This window comes from Argopecten irradians, chromosome 15 (assembly GCF_041381155.1).
Source record: "Argopecten irradians isolate NY chromosome 15, Ai_NY, whole genome shotgun sequence".
NCBI classification, from domain to species: Eukaryota; Metazoa; Mollusca; class Bivalvia; order Pectinida; family Pectinidae; genus Argopecten; species Argopecten irradians.
This window is the reverse complement of record NC_091148.1, coordinates 34,814,244-34,833,239: the sequence shown is the minus strand read 5'-3', so window position 1 is coordinate 34,833,239 and position 18,996 is coordinate 34,814,244. Positions and strand designations below refer to the sequence as shown.

General features: G+C 34.8%; 1 protein-coding gene across 1 annotated transcript in view; it reads right to left on the bottom strand.

Annotated features, from left to right (window-relative positions):
- Nucleotides 1-468: 468 nt before the first annotated feature.
- The window catches only part of LOC138309331 (androgen-induced gene 1 protein-like), a 27,372-nt gene continuing 8,844 nt past the window's right edge, over nucleotides 469-18,996 (bottom strand). Inside the window, exons 2-6 of the mRNA XM_069250506.1 lie at nucleotides 4,608-4,757; nucleotides 3,888-3,989; nucleotides 3,317-3,432; nucleotides 2,903-3,054; nucleotides 469-2,253 (exon numbers count right to left, since the gene is read on the bottom strand). Coding sequence (XP_069106607.1) covers nucleotides 2,204-2,253; nucleotides 2,903-3,054; nucleotides 3,317-3,432; nucleotides 3,888-3,989; nucleotides 4,608-4,757 — 570 coding nt within the window. The 3' untranslated portion in view covers nucleotides 469-2,203. The remainder of the gene's footprint in view (nucleotides 2,254-2,902; nucleotides 3,055-3,316; nucleotides 3,433-3,887; nucleotides 3,990-4,607; nucleotides 4,758-18,996) is intronic.

Sequence of the window (18,996 nt, the reverse complement as noted above, 5' to 3'; positions counted from 1 at the left end):
TCTACGGGTTAGGGTTAGGGTTAGTGTCATCTACGGGTTAGGGTTTAGGGTAAGTGTCATCTACGGGTTAGGGTTTAGGGTTAGTGTCATCTACGGTTAGGGTTTAGGGTTAGTGTCATCTACGGGTTAGGGTTTAGGGTAAGTGCATCTACGGGTTAGGGTTTAGGGTAAGTGGCATCTACGGGTTAGGGTTTAGGGTAAGTGTCATCTACGGGTTAGGGTTTAGGGTTAGTGTCATCTATATACGTCCTTGTACTAACCTGGTCACACCATGCACCATTTTCACGACAAAAACGACATGCCACCGACAAAAAGGCTCGATATATATGTGCTCCTCAATACGTTTTTGTTAACTCAGAAAAGGTCGCCAGTCCCTACTTATGGAACCCCTCGAATGACATTGTAATGGTAAAGCCAGTCTTTTAAAATATTAAAACAATGAAAAGAATGAAAACAGACTCGTTAAAATTCTTGCAATTGCCGTTTAATTCATTTTTATCACATGATTATATAAATGTTAACAAAATTTTCAAACAGAATGATTAAATGGATATCTCTTTGTCCCAGTTAAGAAGAAAGACATGATTATATGGTAAAGTGCCATGTTGGTACAATAACATTAGATGGATCAAATAAACCTAAACATACACTGTACATTGATCACTCAGACTCGCAGCAAATAACATCCACACATGCATATACATAAACAATTGGACACTGTGGAATGTTAGCATCATGAACGGAAGATATATATAATTCAATATTACACTCATGTATAATGTATAAGTCTGACTCAACTTAAAAAAGATAACATAGGAACACTGCAATATTTGTGACTAGTTTGGTGATATCATGATTTTATTAACCAGTATTATATTTTGTAATACTTACCATAATGCTGTTGTTGTAGTATAAAAGGGGGAGGGGGGACTATTTGTTTCTGTACCTAGCGAGTTTGACAACAGGAGTTTGACGTTCTGTCAATAATATATAGTATAAATATATATAAAAAAATACCGCTATATGTGTTTTTATATAGTATATAGGGGTATTTTCTTTTTTATATATTTCTACTATATATTATTGACAGAACGTCAAACTCCTGTAGTTTGACCAAGGGGAGACAACTAGCATCATTTGTTGCTGTCTATTGAGGGGATATAGCTTTATACTGTAGGAGTGAAACAATGTCAAAGAAATTGGTTAAGTATCAGCCATAGTAGGAAAGGTATTGACATTTACCTGGTCGAAAATCTGCTGCGGTGTTAAGGCAGATAGTGCAGTTACTTTAGTTATCGAAACAAGGGGAGATAACTGTCTTTTACTATATTTCTCTGTTCGCTTGGCCAAGTCTCATTCAAGAGTTGTGAAAAAAAGACTTTCTGAAAATGTTTATTTTGATTCTCCATGTACTAATACTGTGAACCAAGGTAAACATTTTTAGCGGCTATTAAATTTCGTAATTTCAGTTTCAAATCAAGTTTGCAGAGATCAATTTTTATGGATTTATCATTCACTGAGATAAACTTTGGCAAATTTACCGTGATAGCGAAAATCATAAAAGTAAATGGCATATTATTTTACAGTATATATCGATCACAAATGCAGACTTAAATAACGGATAAAATAGCACTGGTTAAGGTCTCAAAAACAATACATACATGTGTTAATATGTATAAATGTAATTGATTATCAAGGCATGGTTTTACTGGCTCTAGTGACAATACTTTATATTTAATCAGTGTATATCTCTCCCACCTCAGTTGCTCACAAATGTTGTTCATGCAGATAATAAACTTCATAATATTTAGATGTTAATATCACAATTATGAATTTAGTAATGCTTGCATTTGAACTATTCTTATTTTCTACGCATAAAATTTAGTTTTCAAAGTACAATGCCGCCTTTTTCAATTCTTATTTATGGAATATATTAAAATTTCCTTCATTTTGATCTATCAAATTAATTCCCTTGGAGTAAAATGAAGGGCAGTAACTCTGATAGATCTTGTACACAATTATATAATCCAAATCCAAATTGTTTTTGAATTAGCTAAAACATATGTTACTAACAATAATCGAGAACAAATTAAGAGGCAATGAAAAGTTATAAATTATTTGTCCTGTAGACAGCCACCTTCGTATCACTACTATATCACTATGGCATGTACAAGGACTAAACTCTCGTCTAAACTCTCGTGTATCAACTCTGTGACTTCTGAACCATTAGCTGGTATTGTCGTCTTTCCTTCCCTGTAAAAAAAGATTAATTAACAATTAGTGATACAAAACTCTATCTCTTTTATTCATTCATTGAAATAAATGGTGAGATCCGCAAAAGATTGTCAGAAAAATACAATAGATATCAAAGCATTTGCATAGTATAAAGTTATCTCCCTTGTGGGTAGGTATCAATTATGACATCCTCCATACTCCAGGGGTTACTATCACTGACATTATATCAACCCAATAGTAAAACTGAAGGTCGTTCAGGAAAAAAAATCTGAACCATGCAATCTCAGGCCTGCAAAGATTTCCTTTGAAGTCTACAGAGAGAGTGACGCCCACTTAAAAGCCCCACAGTCAACCAGTCTAATGTTATACGGCTCTTTTGATGTACTTCAAATGACTAAATTACATGTTCTGTTGCCTCCAGATTTACTATGAGTTAGCCCAGGGGTGCATATAAGGACAGTTCAAGTAACCCTTAGAGTATAGATGATGGACATCATCATGTTGTCGGCTAAACTCACATTGTTTTCTCAGAAAAATTATGATGTGGCGCTCGTAAACACATCAAGTCAGAATCAATACCTACACGCAAGGGGAGAAAACTCTGTAATATGTAAATACAGAATACAAAACAACCAGATTCTATTGCTGATATCTCCTATGTACGTACCCCAGAAGAACTTGTTCAGGCCTTCTCCTACAAGGTAGATACTGCCAAACAGTGCGATGAGGACAGAGATAAAGATAACTCTTTCGTGTGGCGCCATTATTTTCAGTACAGGGTACACCCATATATTGGCATGGTAAGCTACCCAGAGTATCCTAGACAAAGGAAACAATGAAACGGTTAGGATCAATGTTCTTCATACTCATTGGTTAACTAGATTTTATATGTGAAAACATACAAAATTATATGAAACATTTTGTTTTTACATTGATAACAAAACATATCAATACAACAGTTTATGGTCCAAATGTATATATTGAAATTTCAATATGAACCATTCCAGTTCTTGAAACAGAAGAGTCCAAATGTGTATTCAGAGGTAAATAAATGAAAAATGTTTTATTGTCTCTTACTCACCACACTAGATATGTAAACGCAAAGCTCATCAGGATCTGTAGTCCTCTCTTACGTGAGGGAAAATGGTGGTAAACAAGGTACATGTCCATTATTAGGAACGGTAATATGGTAGTGTGCTGGAAGGTAAACACAGAAATTATTAATAGAAGGATGCACAGCAAATAATATTAAAATTCCATATACCATGTACAGTAAAATATGATTATAACAAATCCCAGGGTAGTTAATTATACATTTATTCTTTACTGTTGATAATGGCCATGAAAGTGTCCTTATTAAGCAGCTGGTGATTTTTATAAAAGGTTATTGTTAACCAAGGGAGGCTGTACTGTATATTATAGAGTCAAAATATATTTTCAATATTAGCTTAAATCACAGGAACTGTCAATAACATAATATGTTATATATATATAAATACCCCTATATACTATACATAAACACTAGCTATTTTATATACCGGTATATTCATGTGTTATTTTATCAGAGGAATGTGCTCCTGTGCTTTCACCAATTTCTAGATTACATGTATAAGACTTTAGCCTTCAACATGGCCTTTCTTTAAATATCTTACCATGACATGGTTCAGCCAGGATGGAATAAATTTATCCAGCTTTTTAGGGTAAACTAATTCTCTGTCAACAACATAGATTCCCCAGAATGTGCAAACTACAAACTGAAATTGAAAAAGAAAATGTAAAAAAAAAATCCAACCAATCTGCCCAGGGCTAATAATGGCAAAATGCAATCACATGTTAAAGACTGATACAACATAGGAGAATGCCCAATTCTTATTAATTACCTACAAAAATAACTTTTACATTCTACTGGAAAATACACACAATTACACAAAGTTATGTACCTGGTATTTCACTTGGAACAAAAAATGTAATGACAAAATTATGTACCTTAAAAGTGTATCATTAACAAGGTACCATATCTGCATGTATTGCTCACATATTACATATATATACATGTATATAAAGTGAGCTTTTTTGAGTTTTGAAATTTTATCACGAATTTTAAGAAATATGATACACCAAAATCCACATTATTTTTCAATTTTATAAGTTTGAATTAGAAACCAATACATTACCAGGAAAACATCAGAATAATTTAGATTATAGAATTAACTCATTCACCTTTAAAGACAAATTCAGACTCTCATAAATACTAGAACAACAGTCCATTATCAAATTTCAGGGTTGACTAAGTTAAAGCAAATCTGATGGATTGTTTTACAAACTACATCATGATAATGCTAATATATCATGGCCAGAAATTGCCAACTCACTATTCCAACTGGAAAGACAACACTTGATAGAAGGATATCTCGGCATCTCTGTAGTTTGGAGCGAAGGAAACGCTTGGACTGTGAGGGTCTACTGTTTGATCCAAGAATGTCATTGACTAAACAGAAGCCAAAGTAGAATGTCTGAAGCAACTGAAAAAAAAGGGAAAATATACATGTTTTACTTATCCTTATACGTGTAGATTTCTATTATAATATTTCTATGTAACAGAGTGTAGGATTTCCTTTAAATTTAAATAGGTCACTGTCGCTGCCAGGGATAAAATTTGGGCCTCTGGGTTAAAAATAGTATTCACTGGGGTTACATTGATCTATAAATTTGTAATAAGCAATGTTAAACATGACTTATCAAAGATCAGTAATCTCATTCAGAAATACAAGATTTTTGGATCAAGTCTGGTGTGCATGTAGCTACTGTTGTATCGGAAAAGATATCACCTTCTAACGGAAAAGTCAGTCAGAACATGGAGGCCCGTAGCTGCTGTTTGCATTATAATATATATTTTCAGTCACTGGGTACGTTATATCCCAATACAATGTACCCAGTGACTGAAAATATCCATTATGATATAAACAGCAGTTACAGGCCCCTGTGGTCAAAAGGTGATATCTTTTCTGCTACAACAGTAGCTAATGTAAATGTGTATCTGAACATGTACTGATGTCCTATCTGCAGTAATGTTGTGTTTGATACTTTAATTCAGTACCATAAAATCTTCATATCTTCATCCTGGATCTAATGTCTTGCCACAGTTTATATCAAAAACAAATAAACTTTAAATAAATGAGAGAAGTTTTGTAGAAATTTTGATTGTATTTTCTTTTTAGCAGGGCTTGTAAATAGTTTGTGTTACATGGGAATATATATGGTGTCATGGTCCTGTGCTACGTAGCTGTAAGAGTGTGTGTGTATCTTGTCCATGTGTAGCTGTCTTGTTTATACATGTCATTGTATCGAGCGCCTGTGTTGTGTTCTGTCTATTTTATTGGTCATTCGTGTATGTATTGTTACAGTCCGGCACGACGATTTACCCAAAACTACCCAAAACCACCTAAAACTACCCAAAACTTACTCAAAACTACCCAAAACTTACCCAAAACTACCCAAAATTTACCAAAACCCAAAACTATTCATATCTTACATGTACCCTATATTATCCAAAACTACCAAAAACGTGTACGGAACTTTGCTGATAGTATGACATACTAACGTAAACCTTTGTCGTTTTCGTAATTCAATAATTAATGCATTGTATGTTGTTACAAAAATGATATCAATTCATGTCTCATGTTTCATATTTGATAGATTCCATATCTGTTTTAAAATATTTACTATATAATACAAGGACGTATATCTCATTATATGACTATGTATACGTATAAGTTTAAGCATTTAATAATATCAAATTTTCGAATTTGTTATGTTTTGATAATGATATTTTAAAATCTATACTGAATAAATGTCATAACAGCTGTTCTCTGACGTTCTGTTATCTTTTTGTTTGAGGTAGTCCTTCGTTTGTAGCGTAGTTACTACTCTTTGAATATAACATGGGTAAAGTACATGAACGTTGATAAGTCCCACCATCCGGTGATTATGACGTTCATCATTTGATGTGAATATCATAACGTCATAATTAACAGAAGGTGCTACTGATCGACGGCAAGTTGTACCCTGGTCATGTATTGGTATCTCCAGTTAAAGGGAGGTAACTGCTATTACAAACTAGTACGTTCCGGTTTGTCGTTTCTTTGATTATCAACTACGTCATAAAATCTAAATATTCCAGACTCAGCAAATGCTACTAACTTTATGAGAAGTTATATAAATATTTTGGGTAAGTTTTGGGGAAGTTTTGGGTAAGTTTTGGGTAGTTTTTTGGTTAAGTTTTGGGTAGTTTTTGGGTAGTTTTTGGGTAGTTTTTGGGTAAATCGTTGCGCCCTTACGGGCGTAAAGTCTGGCATATAGAGGGGTGTTCTGTTCATTTCAGTGTGGTGTATTGAAGGATTAAGTTCCTGAGCCACAAAGGTTTCAGAGGTGGGTAGTAGTAAGCAGGAAGGGGGCATGTTCCTAGTTACAGTATGGTAGGGTTTTAGGTGGGGGGGATATTTTGAGGTGATACATTTGACAGGGGAGACGGGCCCATTTTGTAAACCCGTCGAACCAAAGTGAGGAGGAAGAACAAACTACAGGGTTTAGACGATAATGAACAGTTTTATTATGACTATAACAGTAAACTATTTACAACCCCGTACATCACACATATTATAACCAGCCCCCTTTTCCGTACCTAATTATACGTTAAAAACTTTTGAACATATTTGATCCTGGATCATCCTTGATATTTAAAAGGTTGTATGCCAAGGAATACGCGAGAAATACGAACACGATCAGATGGTAAATAACCGGTAAAGGCGCTTGTTGATATCCGGATGTTGAAGATAGATGTTTAAAATTAAATCCGGACCCGGATTTCATATAATGAACCTAAGTATTATTAAGAATTAAGCAAAAAATAGAATTTTTAAAGTTTTTAAAAACTTTGTAACATTTATTTCTTTAGTGAAAATTGATGTCATGTTTCTGCCATAAAAACTAGAAAATAAAAAAGAGCCGTGTCTGCCTCCATTCAAAAGTTCAAAACATAATTTTGGCAAGGGAGGTGGGTAAATTTATAATAATTTTATGTTAAAAATAGTTGAATTTAATTGCAAGACCACGAAATATGATTGCCACATACGGGCAATGGGGTTGATTTAAGACAAAAAAATAAGGATTTTCGGGCTTTTATACAAAATAGTCCTTATGATAAATATGTTTAATTCAAGTGATATCATTTATTTTTCTGACAACTATGTCAATATTCAATTTACAGAAACCTTTTGTTAAATATATAATATATATGTCACAACTTTTCATATGGTAAATTAGATTTGTAAAAATTCAAACTTTTAATTAGATTTAATAAGAATAACCTATATCATTAGGAATGTATAAATTACAAAATGTATCAAAGATATTCCAGCCGACATGTTTGAAAATTTACCGGCCAAACCTGGATTTCGAAATGAAACAAATATGTTGGGTGCAAATTTTTAACAAAAAAGCCACCTTGGCCAACTAAGAATAAAAGTTTAAGGGTCCAAAACTGAAACAAATGTATACAAATATCGCAAAACTGACTTTGATTTTAAGCAAAAAAAGAATTTTTTAAAGTCCATGTTATAAAAACTTTGTAATGTAATTTATTTCTTTTTCGTACAGTGAAAATCGGTAGGTATTTCCATGGACTCTAATAAATGGTACTTTAGGTGCCATATTTGGCAGCGCGAGACTTTTCTAACGAGAAGCATCATGGCAGGCCAAAAAGCCGTGTCGGAGATGCGAGCCATTCAAAGGTGCTTAAAAAGGCAGGATCGGACTTTTAAAGGACAAGGATCGGACTTTAGGTGGGTAAATAAATAATCATTTTATGTTAAAAAAAATGTTTGATTTTGTTGAATTTAATTAAAAAATTACATGACACATTAAAAAGGCAGGATCACTCTAAAATGCAACATTTTCAAAAAGGCTGGATGATTTTGCAACAGGAACTACTCTAAAAAGGGTTCGACGATTTACAGGATCGGGGCTAAAAAGCAGGATCGGGCTTTAAAAAGGCAGGATCGGGCTTTAAAAACGGGCAGGATCGGACTTTAAGAAGGCGGGCAGGACTTTAAAAAGGCAGAATCGGGCAGAATCGGGCAGAATCGGAGTACAAAATAGTCGACTTTAAAAAAATGATAAAAAGGCAGGATGTATTAAAAATAATAGACTTTAAAAAGATATCAGTTTTAGGCAGGATTTTTGTTGACCGATTTGACCTTTAAAAAAAGAAGTCGGATAAAAAAAAATCATATTTTTCTTGCATGGTCGGACAGAAAATTACGGACCTAAAAAGCAGGATCGGTCAATTTTAAAACTGATTGCTAATTTAAATCAGAGAAAAAATATTCAAAATAGTTAATATGACTTTATGATCTTGATAAATATATGTGAAAATATATAGGTATTTTCACAAAATCCACGTAATACTAACGGCACAAAGATCAATTGCAATTTGCAGTTCGGATAAAATAGACTCTATATATACGGCCGGGCAGGATAGGTCTTTCGTAAAATATAAACATTCATAAATCGTGCTCTACTTTTAATTAGATTTAATAAGAATAACTATATCATTATTAGTTAAACTAATTGATATATGTATGAACTGAAAAGGAAAAATTTATCAAAGTACATTGCGCTAGCTAAGATACGTGTTAAATGTGTCCAAAACGGAACGATTTACAGATCAGGGCAGAAATCAGACTTTTTGATTTAATGTTTTCCGAAATGTCAAATATTTTATATGAAAACTTAGTTAATACGTCAATACACCGTTATTTTATACATCCAATACCGGTAATGATATGGACTATACGAAAGTTAAAATTATTGCACAAGATAACAGTAAATTGCTTGAAACTTAAAAAAAAAATACGTATACAAATTTGGCGCAGACCTGACTTTGAATTTGTACTATATATTCTACGTTTATATACAATTATATAATTAATATTAATATTATGACTTTTACTCAATGCGGTGTCCATTATAGTGTAAAGCAGGACAGTGTGAGAATGAATTTTGTTTCCTTTATATGCAGGATCGGACTCTAACAAGGCAGGACAGAACTCTAAAAAGGCATGAATCGTACTATATTTCCGACGGATTGGACTCTACATACAAGCAGATCGCACTTTAAAAAGGCAGGATCGGACTCTAATATGGCAGATCGGACCTCTAATATGGCAGATCAACATTATTCGGGGCAGATCAGGAAACTTTAAAAAGTGCAGGATCGGACTCTTAAAAAGGCAGGATCGGCTGCTTAAAAAGGCAGGATCGGACTTCAACAAGGCAGGATCGGACTTTATAAGGCAGGATCGGACATTATTTCGGCAGGATCGGACTTTAAAAAGGCAGGATCGGACTCTAAAAAGGGCAGGATCGTGACTTTTAAAAAGGTCAGGATCGGACTTAAAAAGGCAGGATCGGACTTTAAAAAGGCAGGAATCGGACTTTAAAAAGGCAGGATCGGACTCGGGATAAAAGGCAGGATCGGGGGGACTCTAAAAAGGCAGGATTCGGACTTTAAAAGGCAGGATCTCAGGTACTTTACAAAGGCAGGATCGGACTCTTAAAAGGCAGGATCGGACGGACTTCCTAGAAAAGGCAGAGGATCGGACTCTTAATAATGCCAGGCAGACATTTTTCGGCAGGATCGGACTTAGAAAAAGGCAGGATCGACCTTAAAAAGGCAGGATCGGACTTTTATAAGGAGTCAGATCGGATTAAAAAGGCAGGAACGGGCTCTAAAAAGCAGGATCGGACTTTAAAAGAAGCAGGATCGGACTTTAAAAAGGCAGGAATCGACTCTTAAAAGGCAGGATCGGACTTATTAAGGAAGGCAGGATCGGACTTTATAAAAGGCAGGATCGGACTTTTAAAAGGCAGGAGATCGGACTTTAAAAAAAGGAGGATCGGACTCTTATAAAAGGCAGGATCGGGACTCTATAAAAGGCAGGGATCGGACTCTAAAAAGGCAGGATCGGACTTTATAAGGCAGGAATCGGACTTTAAAAAGGCAGGATCGGACTCTAAAAAGCAGGATCCAGACTTAAAAAGGCAGGATCGGACTTAAAAAGGCAGGAACGGGCTTCAAAAAGGCGGATCGGCTCTAAAAAGGCAGGGATCGGACTTAAAAGAGGCAGAATCGGACTCTTAAAAGGCAGGATCGGACTTATAATAAGGCAGGATCATACTCTAAAAAGGCAGGATCGACTTTAAAAAGGCAGGATCGGCTCTTAAAAGGCAGGATCGGACTCTAAAAAGGCAGGTATCGGCTTTAAAAAGGCAGGATCGGACTCTAAAAAGGCAGGATCGGTCTTTAAAAATGCAATGATCGGACTCTTATAAAGGCAGGATCGGACCGTAAAAAGGCAGGAATCGGACTCTTAAAAAGGCAGGATCGGACTTAAAAACAGGATCGGGCTTTAAAAGGCAGGATCGGACTTAAAAAGGCAGGATCGATCCTTAAAAGAGCTGGATCGGACTGTTAAAAAGGCAGGATCCGGACTCGGTATAAGAAGCCTTTAAAAAGGCAGGATCGGACTTTAAAAAGCAGGATCGGGCTTAAAAAGGCAGGATCGGACTCTTAACAGGATGATCGGACTTTAAAAAAGGCAGGATCGGACTCTATAAAGGCAGGATTATTTCCAATCGGACTTTAAAAAGGCAGGATCGGATCTCAAAAGCAGGATCGGGAACTCTAAAAAGGCAGGATCATCATCTTTTGAAAGGCAGGAATCGGGTACTAAAAAGGCTTTGGATCACACTAAAAAAAGGCAGGAAATCGGACTTTTAAAAGCATGATCGGGGTTTAATCAAAAGGTCAAATTGCTATCGGCTTTACAAAAAAGGCAGATCGGACTCTTAAAAGGCAGAATCGACACTAAAAAAGGCAGGATCGCGACTTTTTAAAAGGCAGGATCAACTCTAAAAAGGCAGGATCGGACTCTTTATCATGCAGACAGACATATTCGGCAGGATCGGACTTAAAAAGGCAGGAACGGACTCTAAAAAAGCAGTGATCGACTTAAAAAGGCAGGATCGGGCTTCAAAAGGCAGGATCGGACTCTTAAAAATAGGCAGGCGATCGGACTTAAAAAGGCAGGGGATCGAACTTTAAAAAAGGCAGGATCGGACTTAAAAAGGCAAGGATCGACCCTTTATAAACGGAATCGACTCTAAAAAGGCACCATGGATCGGAAAGTCTTAAAGGCAGGATCACCTTAAAAAGGCAGGATCGGACTTTAAAAAGGCAGATCGATAAAAAAGGCGGATCGACCTTAAAAAGCAGGATCGCTTAAAAAGGCTATCGACTTTAAAAAGGCAGGAACATGACTCTTTAAAAAGGCAGGATCGACTTTAAAAAAGGCAGGATCGGACTTTATAAAAGGCATGATCCAGACGGATCTAAAAAGGCAGGATCCGGAACCTTTAAAAAGCAGATCGGACTCTAAAAAGCAGGCGAACTTATCGCAGGAGCGACTTTAAAAGGCAGGATCGGGCTTTAAAAAGGCAGATCGGACTTTAAAAAGGCAGATGGCTTTAAAATGAGGCGATCCTTTAAAAATGCATGGATCGGACTTTAAAAGGGCAGGATCGGACTTTAAAAAGCAAACGACTTAAAAAGGCAAATCGGACTCTTAAAATCAGGATCAAACATTATTTCCAAGGATCGACGTTAAAAAGGCAGGAACGGACTCTAAAAGGGCATGATCGGGACTTTAAAAAGGCAGGATCGGGCTTTAAAAAGGCAGGATCGGAACTTTAGAAAGGCAGGATCGGCTTTAAAAAGGCAGGATCGGACTTTAAAAAGTGCAGGATCGGACTTTAAAAAGGCTGGATTCGGTCTATTAAAAAGGCAGGATCGGGCTTTAAAAAGGCAGGATCGGACTTTAGAAAGGCCAGGATGGGCTTTAAAAAGGCAGGATCGGACTTTAAAAAGGCAGGATCGGTCTTTAAAAAGGCAGGATCGGGCTTTAAAAAAAGGCAGGATCGACTTATAAAAAGGCAGGATCGGTCTTTATAAAAAAGGCAGGATCGGGCTTTAAAAAGCAGGATCGGACTTTAGAAAGGCAGGATCGGGCTTAAAAAGGCAGGATCGGACTTTAAAAAGGCAGGATCGGACTCTTATAATGCAGGATCAGACATTATTTCGGCAGGATCGGACGTTAAAAAGGCAGGAACGGACTCTAAAAAGGCAGGATCGGTCTTTAAAAAGGCAGGATCGGGCTTTAAAAAGGCAGGATCGGACTTTAGAAAGGCAGGATCGGGCTTTAAAAAGGCAGGATCGGACTTTAAAAAGGCAGGATCGGACTCTTATAATGAGGATCAGACATTATTCGGCAGGATCGGACTCTTTCAAGGATCGGACTCTAAAAAGGCAGTCGGATCGGACTCTAAAAAGGCAGGATCGGACTTTAAAAAAGGCAGGATCGTGGTCTTAAAGGCAGGATCGGGCTTTAAAAAGGCAGGATCGGACTTTAGAAAGGCAGGATCGGGCTTTAAAAAAGGCAGGATCGGACTTTAAAAAGGCAGGATCGGACTCTTATAATGCAGGATCAACATTATTTCGGACAGGATCGGACGTTAAAAAGGCAGGAACGGACTCTAAAAAGGCAGGATCGGACTTTTAAAAAAGGCAGGGTCGGACTCTTATAAGGCAGGATCGTCTTTATTTCGGCAGGAAATCGGACTCTTATAAGGCAGAATCGGACTTTAAAAAGGCAGGATCGGACTTAAAAAAGGCATAGGAACGGACTCTAAAAAAGGCGGGATCGGCCTCTAAAAAGGCAGGATCAGACATTATTTCGGCAGGATCGGACTTTAAAAAGGCAGGAACGGACTCTAAAAAGGCGGGATCGGCCTCTAAAAAGGCAGGATCAGACATCATTTCGGCAGGATCGGACCTTAAAAAGGCAGGATCGGGCTTTAAAAAAGGCAGGATCGGACTTTAGAAAGGCAGGATTGGGCTTTAAAAAGGCAGGATCGGACTCTAAAAAGGCAGGATCGGACTTTTATAAGGCTTGGATCAGACTCTAAAAAGGACAGGATCGGACTCTATAAAAAAGGCAGGATTGCACTCTTATAAGGCAGGATCAGACTTTATTTCGGCAGGATCGAACTCTTATAAGGCAGGATCGGGCCTTAAAAAGGCAGAATCGGACTTTAAAAAGGCAGGATCGGACTTGAAAAAGGCAGGATCGGACCTTAAAAAGGCAGGATCGGACTTGAAAAAGGCAGGATCGGACCTTAAAAAGGCAGGATCGGACTTTATTTCGGCAGGATCGGACTTTATTTCGGCAGGATCGGACTTTTATAAGGCAGGATCGGCTCTAAAAAGGCAGGATCTGACCCTAAAAAGGCTTGGGTTAGTTTGGGCTAATCTTTAAATCTGAAATAATTTTTTACCTTGATGGCATCCTGTGTATCATTTTCAAAATATTAGGTATAACAAAACAATATATAATCGGACAACATACAATCCGAGAAAGATTTTTAAATTCATCTAATTGCATTTTAAGTTTTGCATTATATGCGAGTTCAGTAAAAGTTTCAATGTTTTGCCAATATTTGTTTTCTTTTCTTAAAAGTTATACGTCATAATGTGTCGTAACTGGACGGAAGTTTCCTTCAGTAATCTTTTGAAAACCATAAGGTTTCGTGAATTGAGCTGTGAAAATCATTCAAATAGGCAGACAAACGTACACACATTAGTTACAATTCGTTTCGAATGGAATAAATATAATTGATTTTTTTAATCGTCAGTGAACATTTCCATATATAAAACAAAAGAAAAACCATAACAGGTGGGGTGGGTTATTAGGTACGATTACTATTTTAATTTATATCCCTCATCTAGTGTAGTTTTCCTAATCAATAAAAACTGCATCTATGTAAGGATCGAATACATTGAAACAAACTTGTATAAATTAATAAAAGCAAAACAAATGCTAACACAGGAAACAAATCATAAAAAATGTGTTTCCCCTTTTTTATGCATTGCACATTAACCTACATGCTTATCTTGATACATGGATTTAAAAAAATCATTTTAGTTAAAAAATGGTTTTTTTTTTTAATTGTAAAATGACTCGATCATTTATCACAATCTAACTAACAATTTGTAAACGTTATTTATGAGATAATTTATATATCACACAAGTCACAGTCATAAGTCCAGTTAGATTCATCTTTTCCCTTTACAAATGATATTAGCGAACTTTTCCACAGGGTAAGCTTAAGAAATAGCAAAAACAACATGTTGGCTGAGTGGGAATGAACCAATTTCACAACAAAATAAAAAAAACTTTGTCACTGATTGTTGAATTGAAGAGTTTTACGTGCCGTAACGTAATCGTTTCTGGACACTATACTGATTGTTGACGGGTTTCAGTTTATGATTGACAGACGCGCGACGTTAGGCTCCGCCCCTATTGAAACATCATTGGCTAACGAACTCGAAATACAGGTGTCAGTCAATAGCTGACAGATGAGTGACAGGTGATGTGTTTGTCTGATTGGCTACATACCTAAGATAGTCCGAATACGCCAATATCAACTAACCTTGATATTGGCATATTATATTTTATTATTTTTACTATTACGTTTTTGATACATGAAAGTGGGGTGTAAATCTAATCATACAAAATGTATCTTAAAAGTATTGTGATAATTCACATGGAAAATACGAACATGATATAGTAAAATATAATTTATCAAAATTTTTAAAATAAGTACAAGTATATCACCAAGGATTTATAAGTATCCTTGTATATCACGCAACGTGCATATTCAAAATCGTTTTATAAGATACACTACTTTGTGGAAAATTGAATACTGCTATCAGTTTCTTAAGCATTTCAGAAGCATGACAAATGTTTCACATTGTTCTTCTGTTACATAGTTACATTATTAGAGAGTTTATTTAGTGGCCGAGAAAGTTCTTTACTTTATTCACAGTTCAAAACCCTATAGACCTGTACCTTAAAATGTTACTAAGTTACTGTAAATTACTAAAATGAATGGGATCATAACTTTCAATTAATTAAGTTGTCCTTTTGACTCTAAACATATAATAGTGTATCAAAACAAAAGCATGAGACACAGCCGTTTCCTATTACTTAGATCAATTCAACGAATTTTTACAATAAATAAACATGATAATAGCATGTGTATGTTTAAAAAGTATAAGGATACTCATACTCTTTCACTGGACTTATATTTATAATAATTATCTCTAGATATAATGTTAAAAAGACTAAAACTTTAGACTTCACCGTTGAAAACAGAAGCCATACGTTATGGAACTTATTATATATCCTAAAACTTACACTTTCTCTCAATTACAAAATTTTAAAATACCGACAATCAATATAATCAACGTCAGAAAGCCGAGGTAAAAAGTCTTTTTTAGTTATAGAGGCATTGAAATGAATCTATAAATGAACCTATTTGCTTACAGGCATTATAAATAATCTATAATATTTTAATTGTACCTTTTTTTAGAATATACTCAGTGATATCTACCTAATATATGGACCATTCTCTGCTTGCCAAGTATTATTTGACTGTTTACAAGTCGTGCTACAGCCGATATCCGTGATGGGTACATGACACTAATATTCTAGCCCAATATGGAATTCCATTGTTTATTTATTTAGACATTTCGTAAATGAAGACTTTCTAAGAACTCTTCTTTAAAAACCGACTCCAGAGGTCACTACGGACAGTATTGAGGACTACATCCAGTTTCTTATAGACAGTGCTAAATATGTGAGAAGTGCAGCACACACATGGCTTTCATACCAAAACCAAAACTTTGAATCGAAATTGTTAAAAGCGTTCGTATAGTAAAATTATTTTTATCTCAAAACAAGGACTGAATCAAATAATAATTTGTTAATCTAATTTTCATGATGTAAATAACTCACCATATTCTTTCATTTATCTTTTGTAAATCTCTTAACATAGGAATAAAAGAATTGATTGGTTGACTGACTGATTGATTTATATCTTAGAAATTATGGAATATTAATTGCTATATATATGTGCACATGCCACGATTCCGTAATTACAGTACTTGGCTGGGATAATTTTCAATGTTAAACATTTAGCCAAATCTATATATTTTCCTAACCTGTTTAATTCCCCTACATTCTGGGTTGATAGTAAAAGTACCAACTTAAACACATTAGGACGTCTATAATAATATGATTTAATATATTTTTTTCTTAAATCAGAGTAACAATTACATGTAAGTATAAAGTGAAACTCAACTTCAATGTCATTAGCATTATCTAGACCTCACACAACCTTTGAATTCTCTGACGATTCCTATATCTCCCTTGTTCAATATCTAAGTTATGTGAACTAAGTCTTAGACGTGCAATATTCTTCGTATATGCATCAATAATTGATTTCATTGAAGAGTTAATTTATCTATAAGATGTCTATAAAGAAACCTCTTCGATATCGTTTGTATACTTGAAACTAGTATATATATATATACATATGTATACAATTTATGCCTACATCAAAACTCTGTCTATGATCTGTCTTCTGTCTTAGTCACTAGCCTACTGGAATGAAAGGAGAATGAGTGAGTGTGTGTGAGCAGTTAATTATATAAATTAAATAATATTTTAATGAATTAATTAAATTATATACACCATCATGGAGAAGATTTATATAGGCATAGCCTGTTATCTAATCCATTTATATGTATTTGCATATAATAAAATTTGTTGAAATGAAATCGTAAAATCTATTCTCAATAATTTTATTAGAAACATAGATGTAGACGCGTTCCATAATTAAAATCACAATAAAACCCATTTTACGGATGTCCTAACCTGCTTGACAGTAAGACAATAGCAAAAAATTTGATTTGTAGTCCGCCAAATAACAAATTGCCTGCGGCTACAGTCAGGTAATTCTAATTACAGGTCAGTTCGATGAATGACGCTTGATTGTGTACAGGTAAATAACATCCTTGTCTAGGTATTACATAACCATCAAACCAATGGCATGGCAAACCACATGTAGAAACGTATTAATTTAATGTATGTCAATTATATATCTCGGTCAGCATGTTTGTGATGATCGGTGCACGTACGTCTAGTATCATATATATATACGACCTTGATACTCATCTTTCTTGCTTTAATTATTGCAGTTAAATTTATTAATGTGTCACACATTTTTACACAACATATACAATTAAAAAATTATTCTTCAGTGGTAAAATGCCCAGCCAAGTTATTTAGTTGCCGGTGGAGGATATTAAAGAAGAAATATCAATGCATTATTTTCTCGGCGCGCAATGAGAATAAAATAAAATGATTTGACGACAAGCTGAGAATGAAATAAAATGATTTGATATCACGCAGTGTCCCGACTGTCTATGGGTTATTTACAATTGTAACAATTACTAGAACCAGAGATTTAAATAGTGATTAAATCTCTGCTACAACGAAGACACTTTGTATATTTATTAAAAATATTTACAAAAACATTAGTCCTCCTTCATGAAATGTTAAAGATGCTCCACCGCCGACAGAGCATAAATGGTATTCTTCATTTGAACAATAATTGGTGTTTAATCATGTATATATATGTCTAATTAACACAAAAAATAATATAAAATTATTTCTTTTGCCTTTGGTGCAATCAATACTTCATTCCATATAGGATATAGTGCCACGGAATTTTTTCGGGATGCAAATAATTATTTTTTATATTTTTAACTTGAAGTATAATTAGAACTTCAAACTTTTCAATGGTGGTATTGGTGTAAAGTAAGTAACTTTTGTAACTGAAGAAAAATATCAAATCGTCTGATCCTGTTTTTGATAGTGAAAAAACACCATTTGTCAGCGGTGGAGCATCTTTAATGGATTTGTATGTTTAACTCATTGGAAGTTTCTAAACTAATGATGCAGAATTATCACTACAAAACTTACTTCATATAAATTACTATACTTAGAATCTAAAAAATATCGTAATTTGAAATTTGTGTATCAGGGATGGCAATACGTTTGTATTTTATGTATATATGTTTTAAACATTGTAAATGTGAAAGTTGAAGTCTTTACTGGCATAAATTTCATACTTTCGCATGCTTCTACAACGTACGATGTTCAGGAAATTGATATATATCACGGCTATCGGAAATTAGTATATTTCAATGCATTTGTATCTATATTATATTGTATTTGTATGTTTGAAATATGATAGAGGGGATGAGTGAATGGTTGGATAATACATGTATAAGAAAAAAAATTATTTAGATTAGGTTTTGGGTTATTAATGGGATAATCTAGAACATTGAGTTTAATTAAAATCAGAATATTTAATAATTTTCAAAAAAACGTTTAGAATTTATCAATTCGTCTCCTTGTTCTTTGTTTGAAACAGTATTAAAGTATACCTGTGCCGATTTGTTATTTCCGTACGGCATTAATTAGTGTCATACTGTGATAATTGATATTTCCAGCGGTACTCATAACGGCTGTATCTCCATTTGCCCACTTTTATAATCTGATTGTTATGACAAGGATTATAGTCTATTTCAGAGAAGTAAACCTGGATTTACCTGTGTTTTACCTGTGAATTTCACCTGTGCGACTGTACTTATTCCATAAGGGTTCATTATCATTACATGTAACGCATAATACATGTACATGTATGAAAAATTTTTTTTCTTTGTTTTATTACAAT